We start from the raw sequence: 19487 nt of genomic DNA, 5'->3' as shown, positions 1-19487 counted from the left end.
GGGAGACAGAGGGAGGGAGAGGGAGACAGGGAGGGAGACAGAGGGAGAGGGAGGGAGAGAGACGGGGAGAGATAGAGGGAGGGAGACAGAGAGAGAGAGACAGAGGGAGGGAGACGGAGAGAGAGGGAGGGAGAGGGACACAGAGGGAGAGAGACAGAGGGAGAGGGAGGGAGACAGAGGGAGAGAGACAGAGGGAGAGAGACAGAGGGAGGGAGACAGAGGGAGGGAGAGAGACAGGGAGGGAGACAGAGGGAGGGAGACGGAGACAGGGAGGGAGATGGAAACAGGGAGGGAGACGGAGACAGGGAGGGAGATAGAGGGAGAGAGACGGAGGGAGACAGAGGGAGGGAGAGAGACAGGGAGGGAGACAGAGAGAGGGAGACAGAGAGAGGGAGACAGAGGAAGGGAGACAGAGAGGGAGACAGAGGGAGGGGGAGACAGAGGGGGAGACAGAGAGGGAGAAGGGAGACAGAGGGAGGAGGGAGACAGACGGAGGAGGGAGACAGAGGGAGGAGGGCGACGGAGGGAGGGCGACAGAGGGAGGTTAACGGAGGGAGGGCGACAGAGGGAGGGAGACGGGGAGAGAGACAGGGAGAGAGACAGGGAGGGAGAGGGAAGGAGAGGGAGGGGGAAGAGAGGGAGGGGGAGGGAGGGGAAGAGGGAGAGAGAGAGAGATGTGTGTATGCCGGTCTGGTGGCTCAGTGGACGAAGGCGTCTGCTGCAGGGACCTGTGTTCAACCTCATGGTCTCAATTTCTTTTTGCTTTAGCCCCGCCCCTCCCCCTCTGACCTCGCCCCCACCGGTGCGGCCCTCGGCCACAAACCACACTGTAAATTTGGCCCAAGAGAGAAAGTTTGTGAGTACCCATGGCCTTACTGTTGGATTTTGCAAAGGAATGCCTATCTTGCATATATTGTTCCTGAGTGACACAGCAGGATTCGGCACAGCTTTTGCGCCACACAATACTTAAAAAACAACGCATTCATGTAGAAGTGTCATTTTTTTTAAATATGACTGCTTGTGCCAGCCTTGCGTAATGCTATGTGACGCAAAGCTGGCTCAAACGCTTGATAAATGTGCCCCTACGTTTAAAGTAATAACACCACAAGTCGGTGTTTTAATCATATTAGCATCGTTTCATGTGATTCCTAGTGTCTACACTGTAAGCACATCATTTTTTTAGGACTCATCATATACTTTGGAAACCAACAAATATATTATTTGAATATTGAATCGTATGCTCTCATTCCCCATGTCCTAGTCAAGAGCGGTTACATCATCCACTTCCGTAATACTCTTCTCCGCCACTGGTGGCAGATTCACAAAAGGCTGTAGTCACAGAAACCAAAGCACCCGTAAGAGGAGCTGAAGCGAGCATGACGTGTTCATTGTAAAGACGCATTCTGTCGCCCGTCAAACAGGTTTCCAAAAGAACTGGAGCTGAAATAGAAGCTTGACACCTATGCAATCCAATGTGATTTGGTGCTACTGGTTGGATTTACTACAGATACAGCATCTTTTAATATAAAATGATGATTAGAAATCTGATATTAGACAACAGGAAACCCAAAACGATCATATTACCAGACGGAAGCTGACACTTGGATTTCTGCAAGATTTCATTATCGTTCTGCATGACTGCTAAATACTAATGTTGCAACATCGCTTTGTTTCCGAGGGGTACCATTTTATCCTCTTGGATATCATTCAGACCTGATTCACTGCAGTGCAGCTGACAGTGGCTGATATGGCAGCCTAAGCAAGAAAAGATTCAAGGGAATATTAAAAACGGCAAATGATGGGTATGTTGGCTTCATTTTTACCTTAGCTTCTTTCTGTATGTGCACCTATTTGTATTCTACCACTCTTACAGTCATTCAGTTATAAATATAATATAAGTTATATATATATTTGCTGTGATTTGATTTAAAAAAAAAGTATAATGACTATTTCTTGTTCTACATAAACGTGAGCATCTATCGAATGGCAATGGCGTTTATAAACTGTATCGTAGAGTTTTAAAAACTTGCATTTTAACGTGTGCAGAATATCGAAAATGTATTTATTGAGATATAACTTTTGCAAGTTATTTTTATTTTCAGGTTTCCAATTATTTAGAATACTGAGTGGATCAACCGTAGCTCTGGTATTAGTTCATATTGTTTTACTGACAATCACTTCTGCTGACCGAGGATGCCCTAGAGCATGTAGATGTGAAGGCAAAATGGCATATTGTGAATCTCAAAATCTGGAGGAAATACCCTCGAGTATATTTGCTGCTTGTTTAGGGTTATCCCTCCGATATAACAGTCTTCAAAAACTAAAATATGATCAGTTTAAAGGTCTTAATCAGTTGACCTGGCTGTACCTTGACCATAACCATATAAACAATATTGAAGAAAATGCGTTCAGTGGAATATACAGAATAAAAGAATTGATACTGAGTTCCAATAAACTCTCATATTTTATCAACAATACCTTCAGGCCAGTGACAAATATACGAAACCTGGATTTGTCTTACAACCAGCTGCAGTCTCTTGTGTCTGAACAGTTCAGAGGATTAAGGAAGCTACAGAATTTACATCTACGGTCAAATTTACTGAGAACTATTCCTGTGCGAATATTTCAAGACTGTCGAAACCTAGAACTTTTGGACCTGGGATACAATCGCATTCGTAGTTTAGCCAGAAATGCTTTTGCTGGCATGATCAATTTGAAAGAACTTCATCTTGAACACAATCAGTTATCAAAACTCAATCTGGCCCTTTTCCCTCGTTTATCTAATCTTCAAAACCTGTATTTGCAGTGGAATAAAATCAGCTTTCTAGGACAAACTGCGTCCTGGACCTGGAATTCGTTGAAAAAACTTGATTTGTCTGGAAATGCAATTGAAGCTTTCAGTGGTCCTAGTGTGTTCCAGTGTGTGCCCAATCTACAGCGCCTCAACCTGGACTCTAACAAGCTCACATTTATTGGACAGGAAATCTTAGTCTCCTGGACCTCACTCACAGATATCAGCCTTGCAGGAAATATTTGGGAATGTAGTCAAAATATATGTTCACTTGTTAAATGGCTCAAAGGTTTTAGAGGTCTAAGGAAGAACACGATCATATGTGCCTGCCCAAAAGAGCTGCAAGGCGTGAGCGTGATAGACGCGGTAAAGAACTATAGCATTTGTGGCAAAAGTACAGCAGAAAGGCTGAATTTTACAAGAGGAGGATTAAAGCCAACTTCTAAAACCAAACTCTCAGTACATGATCACGAAAGAAAATACTCTGCTTTCCCCACCATTAGAGTCATAGAATCTGGTTCTGACGTCGATCTAAACACGGAGCACATCTCTGTACACAAGGTAATAGCAGGCAGCGTGGCATTCTTCCTGTCGATTCTTATTATTCTGCTTGTTATCTATGTGTCATGGAAGAGTTATCCTTCAAGTATAACAGAGCTGCAGCATCGAGCCTTCGCAAGTAAGCAAAGTAACATAAAAAAACAGATCATAGAACAAATTACTTCAAAACAAGAATTGTTTATAAATTATAAACCTCCCAGCGGCAGCAGTGAGATGTTACCGAATGAAACAGGAGCCTGCATATACAATAAATCAGGTGCTAGAGAATGTGTAGTATGACATTTGCAACTAAGAACAATTTTACAAATTGGATATCCAGTGTGTTCAATGAACTGCAGTGGCTACAGTGTGAACTGTATTATTTTCTATATGTGAACCCGTTCACATAATATGTTCTGATGATGTTGAGATATGTACTCTCATACACTTCTTGCTTAATTTAATTCAAATTCTACAACTATTGCGAAGTGTGAACCCTATCTTAAAAACTGTGCAAATTGTATTATGTGGCAGTTGGTTTTGTTCTGATTTTATTAAAAATCTAGATTGGTCTAAGAAAAAAAATACTCTACTGACATCAGTTAGAATGTGCCCTGTATCCAAATGAAGCTCTAAAAACTGATAACATACAGGAACGTAACAGTCTCTTGAATATCATTTCTAAGTGAATGATAATCATCATGAAATGCAGACTTAAATAAGGTACCATGCTGTGAAATACAACAAAGTCATTTGATTTGTTTATCAGGTTTGAACAAATCTTGGATTAGACAAAAATTGAGTCCCTTTCAGACACCCTGCCTTCCGTTTTGTAACTGTTTATTTTACGCCCTCTGTATTTTTGATTCCCTTCAATTGTAGTATGTTATAGCAACGCTGCAGGTAGCTGTTGTGTCAGGCGCACTATGGGCAATCTTTTTGTGACGATGCTTCATCTTCCATTTTGTAGCACAGAACTGCATGTTGTCAGTCTCTATGATATGACCCTACTGCAGCTTGAAGAAGAATGAAAAGAAGTGAATCGTATTTTTTAAGTTACCTAACATTGTATAAAAAACCTAAATAAGCAAACCCGTGCTGTTGCTGCGCTGCTCAGTAACATACAGTGGATGAACAGTTGTTATGTGTCCAATGTAATATAAAAGAAAAAGGCGTCCATAGAGACACAAGCTATAGAGGACGTGGTGGTAATACACACACAAGATCGAATAATTAGATATTCTTAATTAAACTTAATGATGAAACACGAGCAAGAAAATTAGGCTAAAGCACAGAAGTATTACATTTTTATTGAGACAATTTATTTACATTTCGATGCCTTCTTTAAATTGATACAATGCAGCCTATTAAACAGAAAATGTCTTTAAAGGAATCTAAAAACAAACCTCACCAAAGTCTCTCCACCCCCAACAAAACCACCCCTAAAATTAGACACGAAGGTGCAGTACAGAGAGAGAGCGTTCTGACTATTGCAATTATGTGACAGATTAACTGGTCAGGTGTCCTGAGTTAGTTCATCATCACCTCATCAATTGCTCTATGAGGTGTGAGCACCAGCCCCAAGACACCACCAGATATATAGCTAAAATGAAAAATACCTCCTCTAATCTTCAGGGCTGGAATTTGGCAATGCCTGCAGAACTGGTTTTACAGGATAATGTATGTGCTGTATTCTTGGCTGTTTATGAGCATGTTTTCTGGTCCGATGGACTGGTCTTTATTGTTGATTTCTCAGATATTACCACAACTATTGCCTGCAGTAAGCACAACTGCATGTAGGCTCCTATACCTTTCAAAAAACGTATACGGCTTGTGTTTATATGTTTAAACCTGCCCTGATTTGCAAATGCGGCCACTTATTTTGCTATCTAATTCGCTAATTGGGGTCACTTTTAATTTGGTGCCTGGGCCCAGTGTCTGCCTTCCTGCTAGACCAAGGATCAGAGGACTGCTTCAGGTTGGATCCTTTGGGTGATGGCACTAACGGTCTCAGTGGCCCCCTCCTGGTGTACGTGGTTCACAGACAAGGGCCACAGCCCACAGTCTCATTTGTACTGGAAGCTGCCCCAACAGTCTCAGTGGCACTGGGCAATGATCTCAGCTCTCCCAGTGGCCCCATCCTGGCACACGGTGGTCAAAGACATGGGTGATGGCACAAATGAGACTACTGGAGTATATATGGTACATTCTCTCTGTGGCTGCCTTCATTTTACTTGCTTGTGGTTGTTTGCTGGGTGTGTTGGGTTGTTTTGGGCCTTTGTTCTCCCTTTTTCTTGGCAGCTTTTCGTGTGTGTTGCTCTGGCCACCTAGGGTCCATGCTGCTGCACTTGAGTTGTAGAGTCTGTGGCACCTTCCTTGTTGGATTTCTTTTCTCCTGTTTATCTGATGTGATGATTTGTCGTTGTCTTCGCATTTAATGTAGCCTCCTATGGTGGCCAGTGATGTGATAGTCGTCCATTGTCCAGTTCCTGGTGTAGGAATGTTGCCCGTATTTATGTCTCTTTCTTGGCCTTTCTGTGGTTCAGGTCGGTGGTGTGACTGCGGTGGGATGCTTTTCTTTTGAATTCTCTCCTCAAACTGGTGTTAGATAGATCATGAAACCTATCCTTGCCCTTACTCTTGGGTGTCTGCCCAACAAGAGTTCTGGCTGATCCACTGGCTCATTGACCTTAGCTGGGGCCTTGTGGTTAACCCTATGTTTTATTCCTGTGATGTGGACTGTGACTGGGCTTTCAGCTTTGCGTAATGCTGAGCTATGACTTTTTGTATTTGTACCCTAGATCCTTGTCTTGGAGGCTCTTTGTATGGGTATTGATTCACCATGAGAGACAACAGAGTGTGCAGTTCCTCAAGGGGAGTGGAGGGGAAGGAACAAGTCTCTTATTGAATGCCCTCACACACCTAGCAAGGTGTCATGCTTCATCATTGGGCAGTGCTCCTCATCGGGCCGGCGCTGCAATGCCCGACAGGCTCCCACAGAGGGGCTCTTTGCCGGAGATCTTTTAATAGACGGCCATTTGGTGCATGAGGGTGAGTGAACTGTGTAGTGAGCGAGTGTGAAGGGTGGTCTAAAATAGGTCTAGCACTGCCCTGAGGAATTAATTTTATTCACGGGGTGTGCTACCCTAGTTAAAATGTGTGGGCCCTGTATGGATATATAATGATCCACAGGGTCTAGTACGTGTGCGTGGTCGACATGTTTCTTGCCTGTTGCCCCTAACGGGTCACTCGGCAATTCTTCAGGACCGATGTCCAAAGAGAAAGTGCTCAAAACTCTTACACTACTACAAGGCCAGTGCCATAAAAATTATATACATCACCAGCTTTGTAAGTTGAAGGTCCAGAGATAGTGAAGGACCTGGAAAGAAGAGACCCCCAGTTGTGAAGTCGTGGGTAGACGGGGTTGCCTTGTGAGCGCTTTGTTGCTCACCATGGAGGGGGGCGCGCAACTGGCGGTGCTCCTGCTCTGGCTCCCGTGATGGATTCACCATGCCTCATTGCTGGGCAAATTGATGTCTTTGGGGGTTGCTTCTTGTCATGGCTTGCTATTTTCCTGCTGTCCTTTGGCTTCTGAGCTGTGTACCCCATTTCACTATGCCTTCTTGTATCACTGGCATGAATCTGTGCCTTGTAGATGGCTATTTGGGGTCTTCATATGATGGCATTCTGTTTCTTGGCTCCTTGCTATGGTGTGCAATGCTTGTAGGGCAAGAGCTTCCCCCGAAGCTAGGTGACCTGACTCCAAGCCTTTGATTCTCTTCTGTGCTTCTGCCTCCCTGCTGGGACTCTGCTGATCTTCTTCTTATGAGTGGCCTGGAATACCTGGTTCCATGATGGGCTTGAGGTTGTGTTGTGAGGTTCTGAGTTTTTTTGCTACTAGCTCACATCCCTGGGTGTGAGTTAGGTTTTGTACCACCCTCCACCCTCAGGTTTCTGCCCGTGAGATCCTAGGCTGGTATACTGGCTCTGCATTTGGTTATGGGTACAACCTCCATTGATCAGTTGTGTACCCCACCTTTACTGACTGGCTTTGAGCTTCACTTTGTGATCCCTGCTGGACTTGGGGTTTGTGGGGTTGCCCTTTGGATACAACTCATTTTTTGCCTGGCATTACCCTCTACTATGGTTTGTGGGGTTTGAACTTTGAAATTGCGCTGTCCCTGCATTCTGGCCATCTTTGTCTTGGATAGCTCTCATTCTGGTATGACTGTTGGTCCCCTCTTCGCCTTCTCTTTTAGTTGGGCAAAGAGTTACAGTGGTAGACCGCCATTCTTTTGATGTGCTTGCTTAGGCATTGGACCTGCTCTCTTTGGGATGTTACAGGGAAATTGCGCCTTTGTTCATTGGGATGGCTTTTATGCTTTCCTTCTTGGAATGCTGCTTACTATTACTGGGTTAATCTGTCATTTTCTTCAACATTTGGGACTCTTCTTGCATGGTAGCCATTCCCTTGTGCCATACAGGGTTGGCCGGTGCCATTCTTTACCTGTTGTGGTAGCCAGGTGCGCCCTGTTGATATTGTTTGAGGTGTTTTTGGTCTCTTGAGATTTACATTTTGGCTTTCCTTTCATGGGCTTTGGTGTGCCACCTGGGCTGTGTGGCTCCTGTGCGTTTTGGAGGTGGGAGGGTTTGGTTGACCTATGGTCTTTATGGTTCCTCTCTCTGAGTTCTCCAAGTCTGTGTGTTTTATTGCTGTGGTTTTTCATTGTCGGTTTTCTTTCCCCCTTTTTTGGTACCTCACATTTGTTTTTTGAGCATTGAGGTAGGTTCTTAAGTGATTGGCTTTCTTCCTTTGTGTGGTTTTCCTGTCTCCTTCCTGTGTGCAATGCCTTCTTGCCTCCTATTTCTGTTCTTGGTCGTGGCCTGTCTCCCTACAATCCTCTAGGTACCCTTTGATAAACTTGATGGTGTGTACTCAAACACCTGTCTGGGCCTGTTTCCAGGTTTAGAGGTCCTGGGCCATTCCTGTCCCTGATGTTGTCCCTTATGTGCCTGTTATTGGGTTTTCTGTGTGGCCTCAGGTGTACTACCTTGGGTTTCTTCAACTGTTGTGCGCCTTCTTGTTGTTGCTCCAGGCTGAGTGTCTGTGACTGTTATGTCTGGTGGAAGGGTGTCTCTCTACACCACACTGTCTGAGGCAGGGAAGCGTGCTGCTGTACATGGGACTCTAGGTGTCCTTCTCTGCTATTTTTGAGTCTTGCGCTTTGACCCCTCATTCTCTTGACCATTTTTGCCAGGTCAGACAAGAAGGATTTGTTAACTTTGGCCACTCTGGATTCTATATGTACTCCTTGCTGGACGTGGCTCTGTCTCTTGTTGGTCATGTTGTCTGGCCTTCGCCTTCACCTTTTAATATGAGGTTTGACATGTGGTTGTCCATGGTGCCTTGTCACGCTTGGCTGTGCTTGCTCTGGGGGCTTTGCCAGGTGGAATGCGGGTGGACGGAAGTCTTTCTTTGGCTCCCTACCCTGGCCGTTATCCCATTACTTTGTTGTGGAGCTAGTTGGTTTTGGATTTACCTTGTGCTACCTGCTGAGCTTGGCGGTTTTGTGTGGAAAGTCTGTCTCTGGTTCTCTGGATTGTCTAGTATTTCCCTTGGTTGGTGGGGCTCAGTGTGGCCTTTGGCTGTCTATGTCAGAACTTGTCGGTCAACATTGATATTTTTTGTGACTTTGGTTTCTTGCTGTCAGATGTTTGTGTGTAGTTTGTACAGACATCTTACTTTGCTTTGGGGTTTAGTGTGATTGGTATATCCTCATGTTGTAGGGACTGAGATGAGGAGGGGCTGAGATGGTAATGCATCAATTACTTATCAGTAATCTTTAATTCTCCAGTTACTTCATCCTAGTATTTATGCCCTGTTCTCCCTCCATGTTGTTGTGAGCTCAGTCCCTAATGCTTGGTATTATCAGGATGTGTGGTTCTGGTGTCCTTCCCCTGTATGTTCCATGATGGTGGGGAGGGGCATGTAGGAGTGCATAGAGAAGGAGGAATAGATCTCTTTATAATTTTGTCAAAGTCGTATGATGCCTGTGGGGAGGTGGGTACACATCATGTTGTAAGTATCAGGACAAGGTAGGGTAATCAGAGTAGTGATGATTATTTGGTAAGTAATCATTTTCCATGTTGTATTCTCTTGGTAGGATAATTAGCAATAAGCTCCTAGTACTATCCACAGCTGGTTCAGCCACTTCACTCCTCATCTTCCATTCTCTGTGAGTGTGTTAGACTTTATATTTCTTTTGATATGCCAATAATTCTAAGTTACTTGACACCAGAGAAAAAAGGTGTTTGTTTTTGCCCGTTAAACTTGCCCTCAATTTTTATTTCTCAGGAGCCACAGTGATCAAAGAAACCAAAAGCAGAATTTTGGTCGCCATCTTCATGCTTGTTTGATAATTATTAAAATTTGGTTAGAACATCTTTATTTTGACGCAGGTGCGAATCATCTTGGTCTATACTAGGAGATCAAGAAGAAGTCACATGCATTAGTTGTTAGGCGAGATTGAAACACTAGTGGTAGTTCAAATACTGGTGCAAATATTGTTTGTGCCTGTTTTTTTTCAATACTGCCGAGGCAGATCTGTGAAAAATTGGATCACTCGCTTTTAGGGTTTATAGCATACACTAAAAGGTGAAATACAGAAATCTCTCATGCACGAAACTGGTGTAAAAACAATTTGAGTGTGCCATTTATTTATTGTGCACAAATCTGTAAATCTGAGACACAAACTCAGATGACACCTGGCTGAATTGTAATTTAGATATTGCAGTTTTTGTGCCCATCTTAAATGACCCAAATAGTGTTTGTTCTAAATTTTCAAATTTTGACTGGAAAATGGATCGTCATGCTGCAAACTGTATATTTTGTTTGTTTTAGGATTTAATGTCAGCTGTTGTTAATTCTACTTTTGGTTGGCTGTTTTTTGTATCCTCCATTTAGATTTTCCGAGCCAGTTTATTTGAGGGTCCCTCGTTTTTTTAGCCATTGAAGATTGTTTTAAAAAATTATATCTTATTCACCTTGCAGTGTGACTCAGGTAGTCTAAAGATTGCGTCTAACATCTGTTGTGATTTGCAAGTCGCAAGTTTAAATCCTTCAATTTTGCAAGTCCCAAGTTTAAATCCTGAAATTTCATTTCACCCTTTCAAGCTTGTAAACTTGAGGACCATTTAATTATTTAATTCTAACACCTTTTATTTACAGTAAGATTTGCAATGCCATGTGCCTAGATATATTTCCCTCATTCTTTTAATATGGTTCAGGTGTATCAGGCAGCTGGGATTAACTGTCACATTTCCTATTGGGGTCTGAGGTGCAGTTCCTGATCTTGGACATATGTAACATCTGCCTTGCAGTGAAGGAGTGGACGCTAAAAGAGAGCATGGCTAAGGGCACTGCGAGAGAGAGCAGTGTAAGAGGACGAACTGCACAAGTTTGGATTGCTGGCGAAGGCTGCTGCAAGAAATGGCGGAAGAGGGAACTGACAGAGAAGTTAAGATTTGAAGCTGATCAGTGGAGTCTGCTGATCTTTAATAATGGCGAGATGTAACACCTGACCGGAATTGCAGGCAGCGAGTCTCTCGGAGGGCTTGGGTCAACTAATGTATTTTACAGTGCCTTTTCATACACTTTTGCCCCCCAAAAATCACAGGCTTTAAAATGGCACTTATGAAATAACCAGTACTTTCATAGTCTATCATTCAATCATAACCCCCCACAGTTGTGTTGCAAGTTCAGTTGTCCTAAGATAATTTTGAGAATATGACAGCAAAAATGTTCATTATTTAGCCCAATTTCCCTTACATCTAAAAATCCATAGGCGATACTGGTAGTTCAGAAAATGCAATTTTGTGTGGTCTATCATGAACCATTAGCACCTATTTATCCTTCTACATTTCACTTTTTTATTTTTCCATCCTGTCCTATACAAGTATATGCTCAATCATGTTTTATCAGGAAAAAGAGAGGAGTTAGGCCCAAGGGGGCGAGGCACAAGCAGGGCCGTATTATAACTTGTTACAAAAGAATGTAATTGTGACTCGCAATATTTTGAAAGCTAAAAGTCTTTGCTAAATAGCCAAACCCATTGATTTTAGTTTGAACTGGTGTATTTGTTTTCACCTTTTTATTATCACTATTTTTTATTCTTAGTTATTTCTTTCAATCTGAAAAAAGACGTGTCGTGTCATATCAATACATCCTTGTTCTCAAATCAATTTACAAACACAATTAAAACATAAATGTGCTATTCTCGAAACTATTTAGCAAACACACTTAAATAAGACATAAATGTGCAATACAACATATATCACAAACACTTTTTACATGAAAAAACATTTTAACAAAAAAGACATCCAATACATATATCGCTATTGGTGGTATGCTTTCGGTTATGATTCTTAAGACTCTTTAATGTCTATATTCGATATCCAAACTTATACAGGGCACGTTAGATTTTTGTGAAAAACTGGAGATTTTTCTCTCTGATCACAAGTTTAATTCAGTGACCCTCTGTATATTTATCTGCCGACGCGTTTCTGTTCCTGGGCGTGAAGTACCAGGAGACTCATCAGGGCAATTGTATTTAAACAGCAATGGCGATTTCTGTAAGAGTATGTGACATAAAACAATTATTACAAGGGGCTCCTTTCTATTTGCCTTTGATTCACTAGTCTCATTAATAGTGGTTGAGTCATTTACCTTAGGCTTCTTATTTATCTCTCTCTTCTTTGCATATTTTAAACCAGCAGGTAATTGTTCACAGTAGACGGTAGTTCTGTGTGAAACAGAAGAAACCGTCATTGTTGTGCATCTGTATTGCTTTATTTAAATGTTTATGCTGTTGGCAGCTGTCTCCTACCTTTCTTTCTTTTTAAATCAAAGTTGTGTGGTGGCAGTTGCAGCCCTATAAACAATAAACAGGCTTAATGGTGCGCTTTGCATTAAAGGAACAAAGTTTGACTTATACTATTTTTCTCTCAGTATGGACTTGTTATATATTGTACCTTCTGGCTGGGCATTCATGACCTGCTGTGCACTCAGCGTTTCAAATCTTTGTTGCAGCGTCTCCTTACAATTACGGGGCTTGCTTTTTTAACTTCACTCGCATACTCTGCAGGAAATATATTTCAGAACGCGGTTACTAGTTCTCGTTCTATGTCTATTTTGGCAAGCTATTGCTGCCATATCTTTTTTATCTTTTTCCGCTTACATCATTTTAGATCTCTATTCTGCAATTGCTTTCAACTCCTTCTTTGTTTGGCCAGCAATGGAGTTCGTTCTAGGTGTTCAAACTAATATGGTATCCATGTGCTTGGGAGTTCTAGTTCCTGAGTGTTGTCCAATAGGATCCTAGTACCTTGAAAAACCATTGCAAAGCATTCTGGGTGCAGTTGTTTTTTACGTTTTTGATCACTCTGACATACAATTAAGACCTGTCAGTGTACAGTTGTACTTAAGGATGAGGTAAGCCTCCTTTCTAAGTAGCGCATCATCAATATCAATTTGATGTTTAGAAGTCTTAATGACCGCCAGTATAGTCCATTTGAAGTCGTTTTCACTGTGAGATTTCTCCCAAAAATGTTCTACCATTGGTGCAGTGTTCACTTTTTTCCTTATTCGTGATCTGTGTTGTGTGATTCTCGCATTGACTTGTTGGTTTATTTTGCCTATGTATATTTTATAACATGGGCAAACTATGGCGTATACCGCGTTCTTGGTTCTACAATTAGTGAAATCATGATGTTTCCATCTGATGATGTTGTGGATGAATTCTGTACCTTCTATTGTGGAGTGGCAAGCAACACAATTGCCGCACTTGTGATGACCTTCAATAGGTTTCAAGTTCCATTGTGTTAATAAATCACTTTTTTGTTTGGGTAGGGAGGTATCGGCTCTGACTATTTGCTGGCCAATACTTTGGCTCTTTTTCATTGCAAATAGTGGTTTAGGAAAAGGGCATTCTAGGTTTTCAAGGAGGTGCCAGTTCTTCAAAACAATTTGTCTAAATGTGTTTGTGTCAGGGCCAAATGTTGATACGCACACTAACCTGTCTAGGGGTTTCTTCTCTTTGACAGTAAGGAGGGTTTCTCGTGGTGTGAATCTCGCTCTTTTTGTGGAGTGTCTGAGCAGCTTTTTGGGGTACCCTCTTTTTGTCATCTCATTACAAAAAGAGGTGGCATGTTTTTCAAATTCCGATACCATTGTGCAATTTCTCCCAATCCTTAATAGTTGCCCATAAGGTAGGTTTTCCTTGAGGCCTCTTGGATGTGCGCTTTTGTGGTGTAGTATAGTGTTTCTGTCTGTTTTTTTCTTATAAAGGGATGTTGTTAAACACTTGTCAAGGGGGGAGACCTCAATATCTAAGAATGTCATTTTTGTTGTACTCGATTCTACAGAGAACTTGATGTCTTGATGTCGGGCATTCAACCATTTGTGGAACTAATTCTTCCATCTGGCTCCCCTGCCACAGGACCCAATGTCATCGATGTATCGTTGCCACTGCAGTATGTGTCCTTGAAAGGGATTATTTTGTTCTATGTACCTTTTTTCATATTGGGCCATGAAGAGCACCGCCATCTCCGGTGCATATGGACATCCCATGGCGGTGCCCTTTACCTGCATAAAGAACTGATCGTCAAATCTGAAGTAGCTCTTTTTAAGGGTGACCTCTGCCAGTTGTTATATGAACGAGGTGGGAACCCTATGTGGGCGCTCCCTGCTATCCAAGTATAGCTCCATCACTTGCAACGCCTCATCCTGAGGTATCTGCGTGTAGAGTGATGTGACATCGAATGTCGCCATTATTTGTATCTGATCATCGAATGGGGTGCCCTCAATCTTAGTAATAAAATCTGTAGTGTCACGCAAATATGACGGGACATCTTTGATAAAAGGCTTCAAGAAATGATCTATATATTTAGAAATTGGCTCCAAGATAATAATCCCTTTCAAGGAAACATACTGCAATGGCAACGATACATCGATGACATCTGGGTCCTGTGGCAGGGGAGCCAGATGGAATTGAATTCGTTCCACAAATGGTTGAATGCCCGACATCAAGACATCAAGTTCTCTGTAGAATCGAGTACAACAAAAATGACATTCTTAGATATTGAGGTCTCCCCCCTTGACAAGTGTTTAACAACATCCCTTTATAAGAAAAAAACAGACAGGAACACTATACTACACCACAAAAGCGCACATCCAAGAGGCCTCAAGGAAAACCTACCTTATGGGCAACTATTAAGGATTAGGAGAAATTGCACAATGGTATCGGAATTTGAAAAACATGCCACCTCTTTTTGTAATGAGATGACAAAAAGAGGGTACCCCAACAAGCTGCTCAGACACTCCACAAAAAGAGCGAGATTCACACCACGAGAAACCCTCCTTACTGTCAAAGGGAAGAAACCCCTAGACAGGTTAGTGTGCGTATCAACATTTGGCCCTGACACAAACAAATTTAGACAAATTGTTTTGAAGAACTGGCACCTCCTTGAAAACCTAGAATGCCCTTTTCCTAAACCACTATTTGCAATGAAAAAGAGCCAAAGTATTGGCCAGCAAATAGTCAGAGCCGATACCTCCCTAGACGTTACCAACATTCAGATGTGAGAGTATGATGGCTTGAACAGCAGTTCCGAAGTTGCTTCCTGGAAGAAATAGTTTTACATTCTTTAGAAGGGAGAACTGGTACCAAGCAGTTTTTGTGTTTTTGTCAATGTGTTCCTTGAAGGCGAGGTTAGAGTCCAGGGTGAATCTGAGTGACTTGGGATTCACTAAAAGTTGGAGTTCGAAGCCGTCAAGGTTAATTTCATTGAGCCAGGTTTGTACTTTTTCTTGTTTCTTGTTCTTGGGAAATAACAAGAATTCTGTCTTGGCTGGGTTGAGCTTTAGGTAGGCGCTGAATATCCAGGGTTGGAATATGTGTAGGCAATGTTTGAGGAATTGGATGTGTTAAGCAGAGGAGTTTTTCTTGTACAATTATGTACCATCGCCATATTGGTGAATCTTGATGCTGCTATCTTGGATAGGAGCACTAAGTGGCTCCACGTAGAAACTGAACATAAAAGTAAACTGCATAGAACCCTGGGGGACTCCGCAGGTGTTAGGGATCTCTTGGAATCTTAAGGTGCCCATGAGAACAAACTGGAGGTGGTTGGAAAGGTAGGAGGAGCACCAGTGATGGAGATTGCTGGAGAATCCCATTCGAGACTCTAGGGTGTGTATGAGGGTAGGATGGTCAATTTTGTTGAAAGCAGCTGAGAGGTTCATCAGTAGGCAGGGATCATCTTCATCTATGGTGAGGAGGGCATAGTTTATAATGTATAAGGTAGTAGTCTTCATGCTGCAGCGTGTTCTGATGCCAAACTGGTAACTGTGCAAGAGACGGTTTATGTGATATTTTTTTTTTTTTTTTTTTTTAAACCGTTTATTACAAGTCTCAAGAGTATACAAGTATGGGCCTACAACCTTCCGGCCGGCCACTAGCAATGACAGGAACATACGACATACATTTATGGAACACGTGGTGTTGCGGAGGAGCATGCTCAGGAGGTAACAACGTCAAAAGCCACATCATCCAAACCCCACTATACGGTTTCATTTTAAATTAAGAACAACAAGAAAACCACACCCACAAGGCAACTCACAATCGGAAATAGCAGCACGTGCTCCCCTAGAGGGGGGATCCCAACTATCCACAGAAGTCTAAAGAGGGGGAAGAGAGCAGAGCGAGGACTGGGGGAACCCAATGCCCGGCAGCGGGGGAATGAGTCGACTAGGGGGATGGGGCTGGCGAGGCATCAGGCAGCAACGGTGGTGCACAGATACCCCCGCGGTAGGCGTTCCAGGGGCCCCATACTTTCACCCATGTCCCAGGCTTACCCCACGCCACATACACCACCTTTTCTCGAAACATGCACCAGTCCATGTGTTCTTTCCAGGCCGAGACCGTCGGGGGCCTCTGGGATCCCCACAGTTGAGCAATATCACGCTTGGCTATCATGTATCCCAGAGTCACCCACCACATCTGCGGCGCCGAGTAATCAGTCGGTTCCCACACATTCAACAGGCATCTCCTCGCTTCAGGCAACAGCGCCACATGCGTAACCAGTCGCAGCACCTCATGTACACCACGCCAGAACCCCTCCACCTCCGGGCACTCCCACAAAAAATGCAAAAAGGTCCCCAAAGCACCACACCCACGCTTACACAACCCATCTCCAGCATAGCCCATACGCAGAAGCTTTGGCCCCGTCATGTAGACCCGGTGGAGTATCTTGAGCTGGACGAAGCGAAGGCGAGCCGGTATGGCCACCTCCTTCGGGGAGGCCACCGCGGAGGTCCAGTCCTCGTCGTCCAACTCCAGCCCGTCGGCAGCCCAAGCCGCGCGAAGGGCAGTCAACAGGCCCGAGCCGTCATTTATCAGCTTTTTGTATATCAGTGAGATCGTGCTGTCCGGGACGTGCCCATCCAGCATTCTATCCTCCAGGGGGGAATATTCCGGGATGGAGGCAACGTCCGAGAAGACGGAGCCCAGCGCATGACGGACCTGCAAATACCGAAAGTATTCACTGCCCTGCAACTGAAATTCCGTCTGCAGCATATCGAACGTTTTAAATCCTCCCCTCGTCCAGAGATCCCCCACTTTACTGATACCTATTATGTCCCACTTCTCAAAGCCCTTAGAGGTCCATAGGGAGCCTAACCGCTCAGACGCGTATAGTGGTGACGCCCGGGTCAAACGGTCCTTCCACCCCATAGCTGCATTGGCTGCGTGCCACACTTGCACCATGACACGCGTGGGGCCCGTCAGACGAGCGTCGGGCGCGCTAGAATAGAGCGCTCGATTATAGTCGCCACCTGGCAGGAGCATCTTGTCCATTTCGAAAGCCGGGTTTAAGGTGGGCCCGTATAGGCCATGGTTAATGGCAGCGAGCTGGGAGGCCCAATAGTACCGTTTAATATCTGGGAGGGCAATCCCCCCGTCATACCATGGGAGCGTCAACTTCGCCAGGGCAATACGCGGCCTCCCGTCCCAGAACAGGCGGCGTTGCAGACTCTCCACCTCACGGAAGTAGCGCGCCGGGACTAAGTCCATAGTGTTCTGCAAAGCGTACAGGAAACGCGGCAGAGACATCATCTTGAACAATGCCGCCCGGCCGAGCGGCGAAAGCGGCAGGCGCCGCCAGCGTGCGACATCTACCTGCAGGCGCTGGAGGGGGGGAAGCAAGTTGCGTTCATACCGGGCCTCCGGGTCCAGAGTAATGAAGACACCCAGGTACCGAAATCCCTGCGGGGCGATCTGGATCGGGCAGCCCCGCGGGAGAATAGGAGCCTCCCCAGAGAGAACATACACGCACGATTTAGCCCAGTTGATGACGAGACCGGAGTTACGACCAAATGAGTGTAAAACATCAACCAGCACTATAAGTGATTTACGTGGGGAGGCTAGGTACAGAAGGATGTCATCAGCGTATAGGGATACGCGGTCCTCATACTCGGGGGTCCAACGGAGACCACGGATGGAAGACTCCCACCGCAGCCACTCCGCCAGGGGCTCCAAGGCAAGCGCAAAAAGAAGCGGCGATAAGGGACAGCCCTGTCGCGTGCCCCGGCCCAGCTCAATCGGGGCCGATACTCTTCCGTTCACCACCACCTGCGCCAATGGGCCCGAGTACAACAATTTGACCCAGCTGATGAATCCTGGGCCAAATCCAAACTTCGCAAGCATCGCCCAGATGTATGGCCACTCAAGCGTATCAAACGCCATGGTGGCGTCCAAGGACGCCAAAATGGCCGGTTCCCGTATAAATGGGACGCGCGCGAGCACCCCATGCAAACGCCGCAGGTTAAGGGCTGTGTTGCGGTGGGGAATAAAGCCGGACTGGTCCTGATGAACCAGATCTCCCACCACCCCGACCAGCCGATTGGCCAGTACCTTGGCGAGAATTTTGGGCTCCGCATTCAGTAGTGAGATAGGCCGATAGGAAGTAACCCGGTCCCGAGGTCTCCCCTCCTTGTGGATCACCACGATTGTAGCCAGACGTTGGTCAAGCGGGAGGGAGCCCAGCGAGTGGGCCGCCAGGAACATTGCGCGGAGGTGGGGCGCCAGTGTATCCGGTCGCAACTTATACAACTCGATAGGGATACCATTCGGGCCCATGGCCTTGCCAGAAGCGACCGAGCGTATGGCGAGGGCGATTTCGTCGGAGGTGGGAGCGGCGTCCAGCGACACCCTGTCCTCCCCGGAAAGGGACGGCAGCGCGATATCCCTGAGCAGGGCACGGGAATCCTCTTCAGAGCAAGAAGAGACCGGGGAATACACCTCGCGGAAATAATCCGCGAAACAGGAGACAATTTCTTCTGGCTCAGTTACACACACACCATTCGTTTTCTCAATCAGCGGGACCACACGATTCGCTCTCTCCTTTTTATCCAACCACGCTATCAATTTACCAGCCTTATCACCCACATCATACAGTCGCCCCTGTTGCTCTCTACTAAGGCCCCTGGCCGCCTCCGTGACGAGGGCCCTATAAGCCGCCTGTTTGAGTTGGAGGACATGTAGTGCAGCATCCGTCACCCCATCTTCTAGATTACCCTCCAACTCGGCTATTTCAGCCTCCACCCGGGTCACCTCCTCCCGCTCGCGCCTCCGGGCGTGGGAAATAAGGGATAGGGCCTCCCCTCTGAGTACTGTTTTGAAGGCCTCCCACAGGGAGATAGCCGAAGGCACTGACCCCACATTCTCATCAAAATATCGCTGGAGGGATTTAATCAAGTCAGCGCGAATGGTGGGGTCGCGCAGGTACCAGGAATTGATTGGGACCACCCTGCCCTCACCCCTCGGAAAAACATCGAAATGCAACAGGAGCGGCGAGTGGTCCGAGATACCCCGTGCCAAATGGCGCACCTCCCCCACCCTCCCGACATAGGCCGCCGGGACAAGGACATAATCAAGCCGGGAGAGACTACCATGGGCCCCCGAGTGGAAAGTGTACTGCAGCTGCGTGGGATGTTTTAAACGCCAGCAGTCCACCAATCCCAGTGTGTCCAAGAGGCCGGATAGCCACGCCTGGGCCCGGGGGAGGTCCCTAGGGGGGTGACGATCCACAGTCCCAGAAA

General features: G+C 45.3%; 1 protein-coding gene across 1 annotated transcript; it reads left to right on the top strand.

The window, feature by feature from the left end:
* The first annotated feature begins 1424 nt into the window (after positions 1-1424).
* LRRTM3 (leucine rich repeat transmembrane neuronal 3) lies at positions 1425-3722 on the top strand. Its single transcript, XM_085614826.1, has 2 exons — positions 1425-1802; positions 2103-3722. The coding sequence occupies exons 1-2, from the start codon at positions 1796-1798 to the stop codon at positions 3629-3631; spliced, it is 1536 nt and encodes a 511-aa protein (XP_085470952.1). The 5' UTR covers positions 1425-1795; the 3' UTR covers positions 3632-3722.
* The last annotated feature ends 15765 nt before the right edge of the window (positions 3723-19487 follow it).

Source organism: Triturus cristatus, chromosome 1_2 (assembly GCF_964204655.1).
Source record: "Triturus cristatus chromosome 1_2, aTriCri1.1, whole genome shotgun sequence".
Classification (NCBI taxonomy): Eukaryota; Metazoa; Chordata; class Amphibia; order Caudata; family Salamandridae; genus Triturus; species Triturus cristatus.
This window is presented reverse-complemented; position numbering and strand designations above follow the sequence as displayed.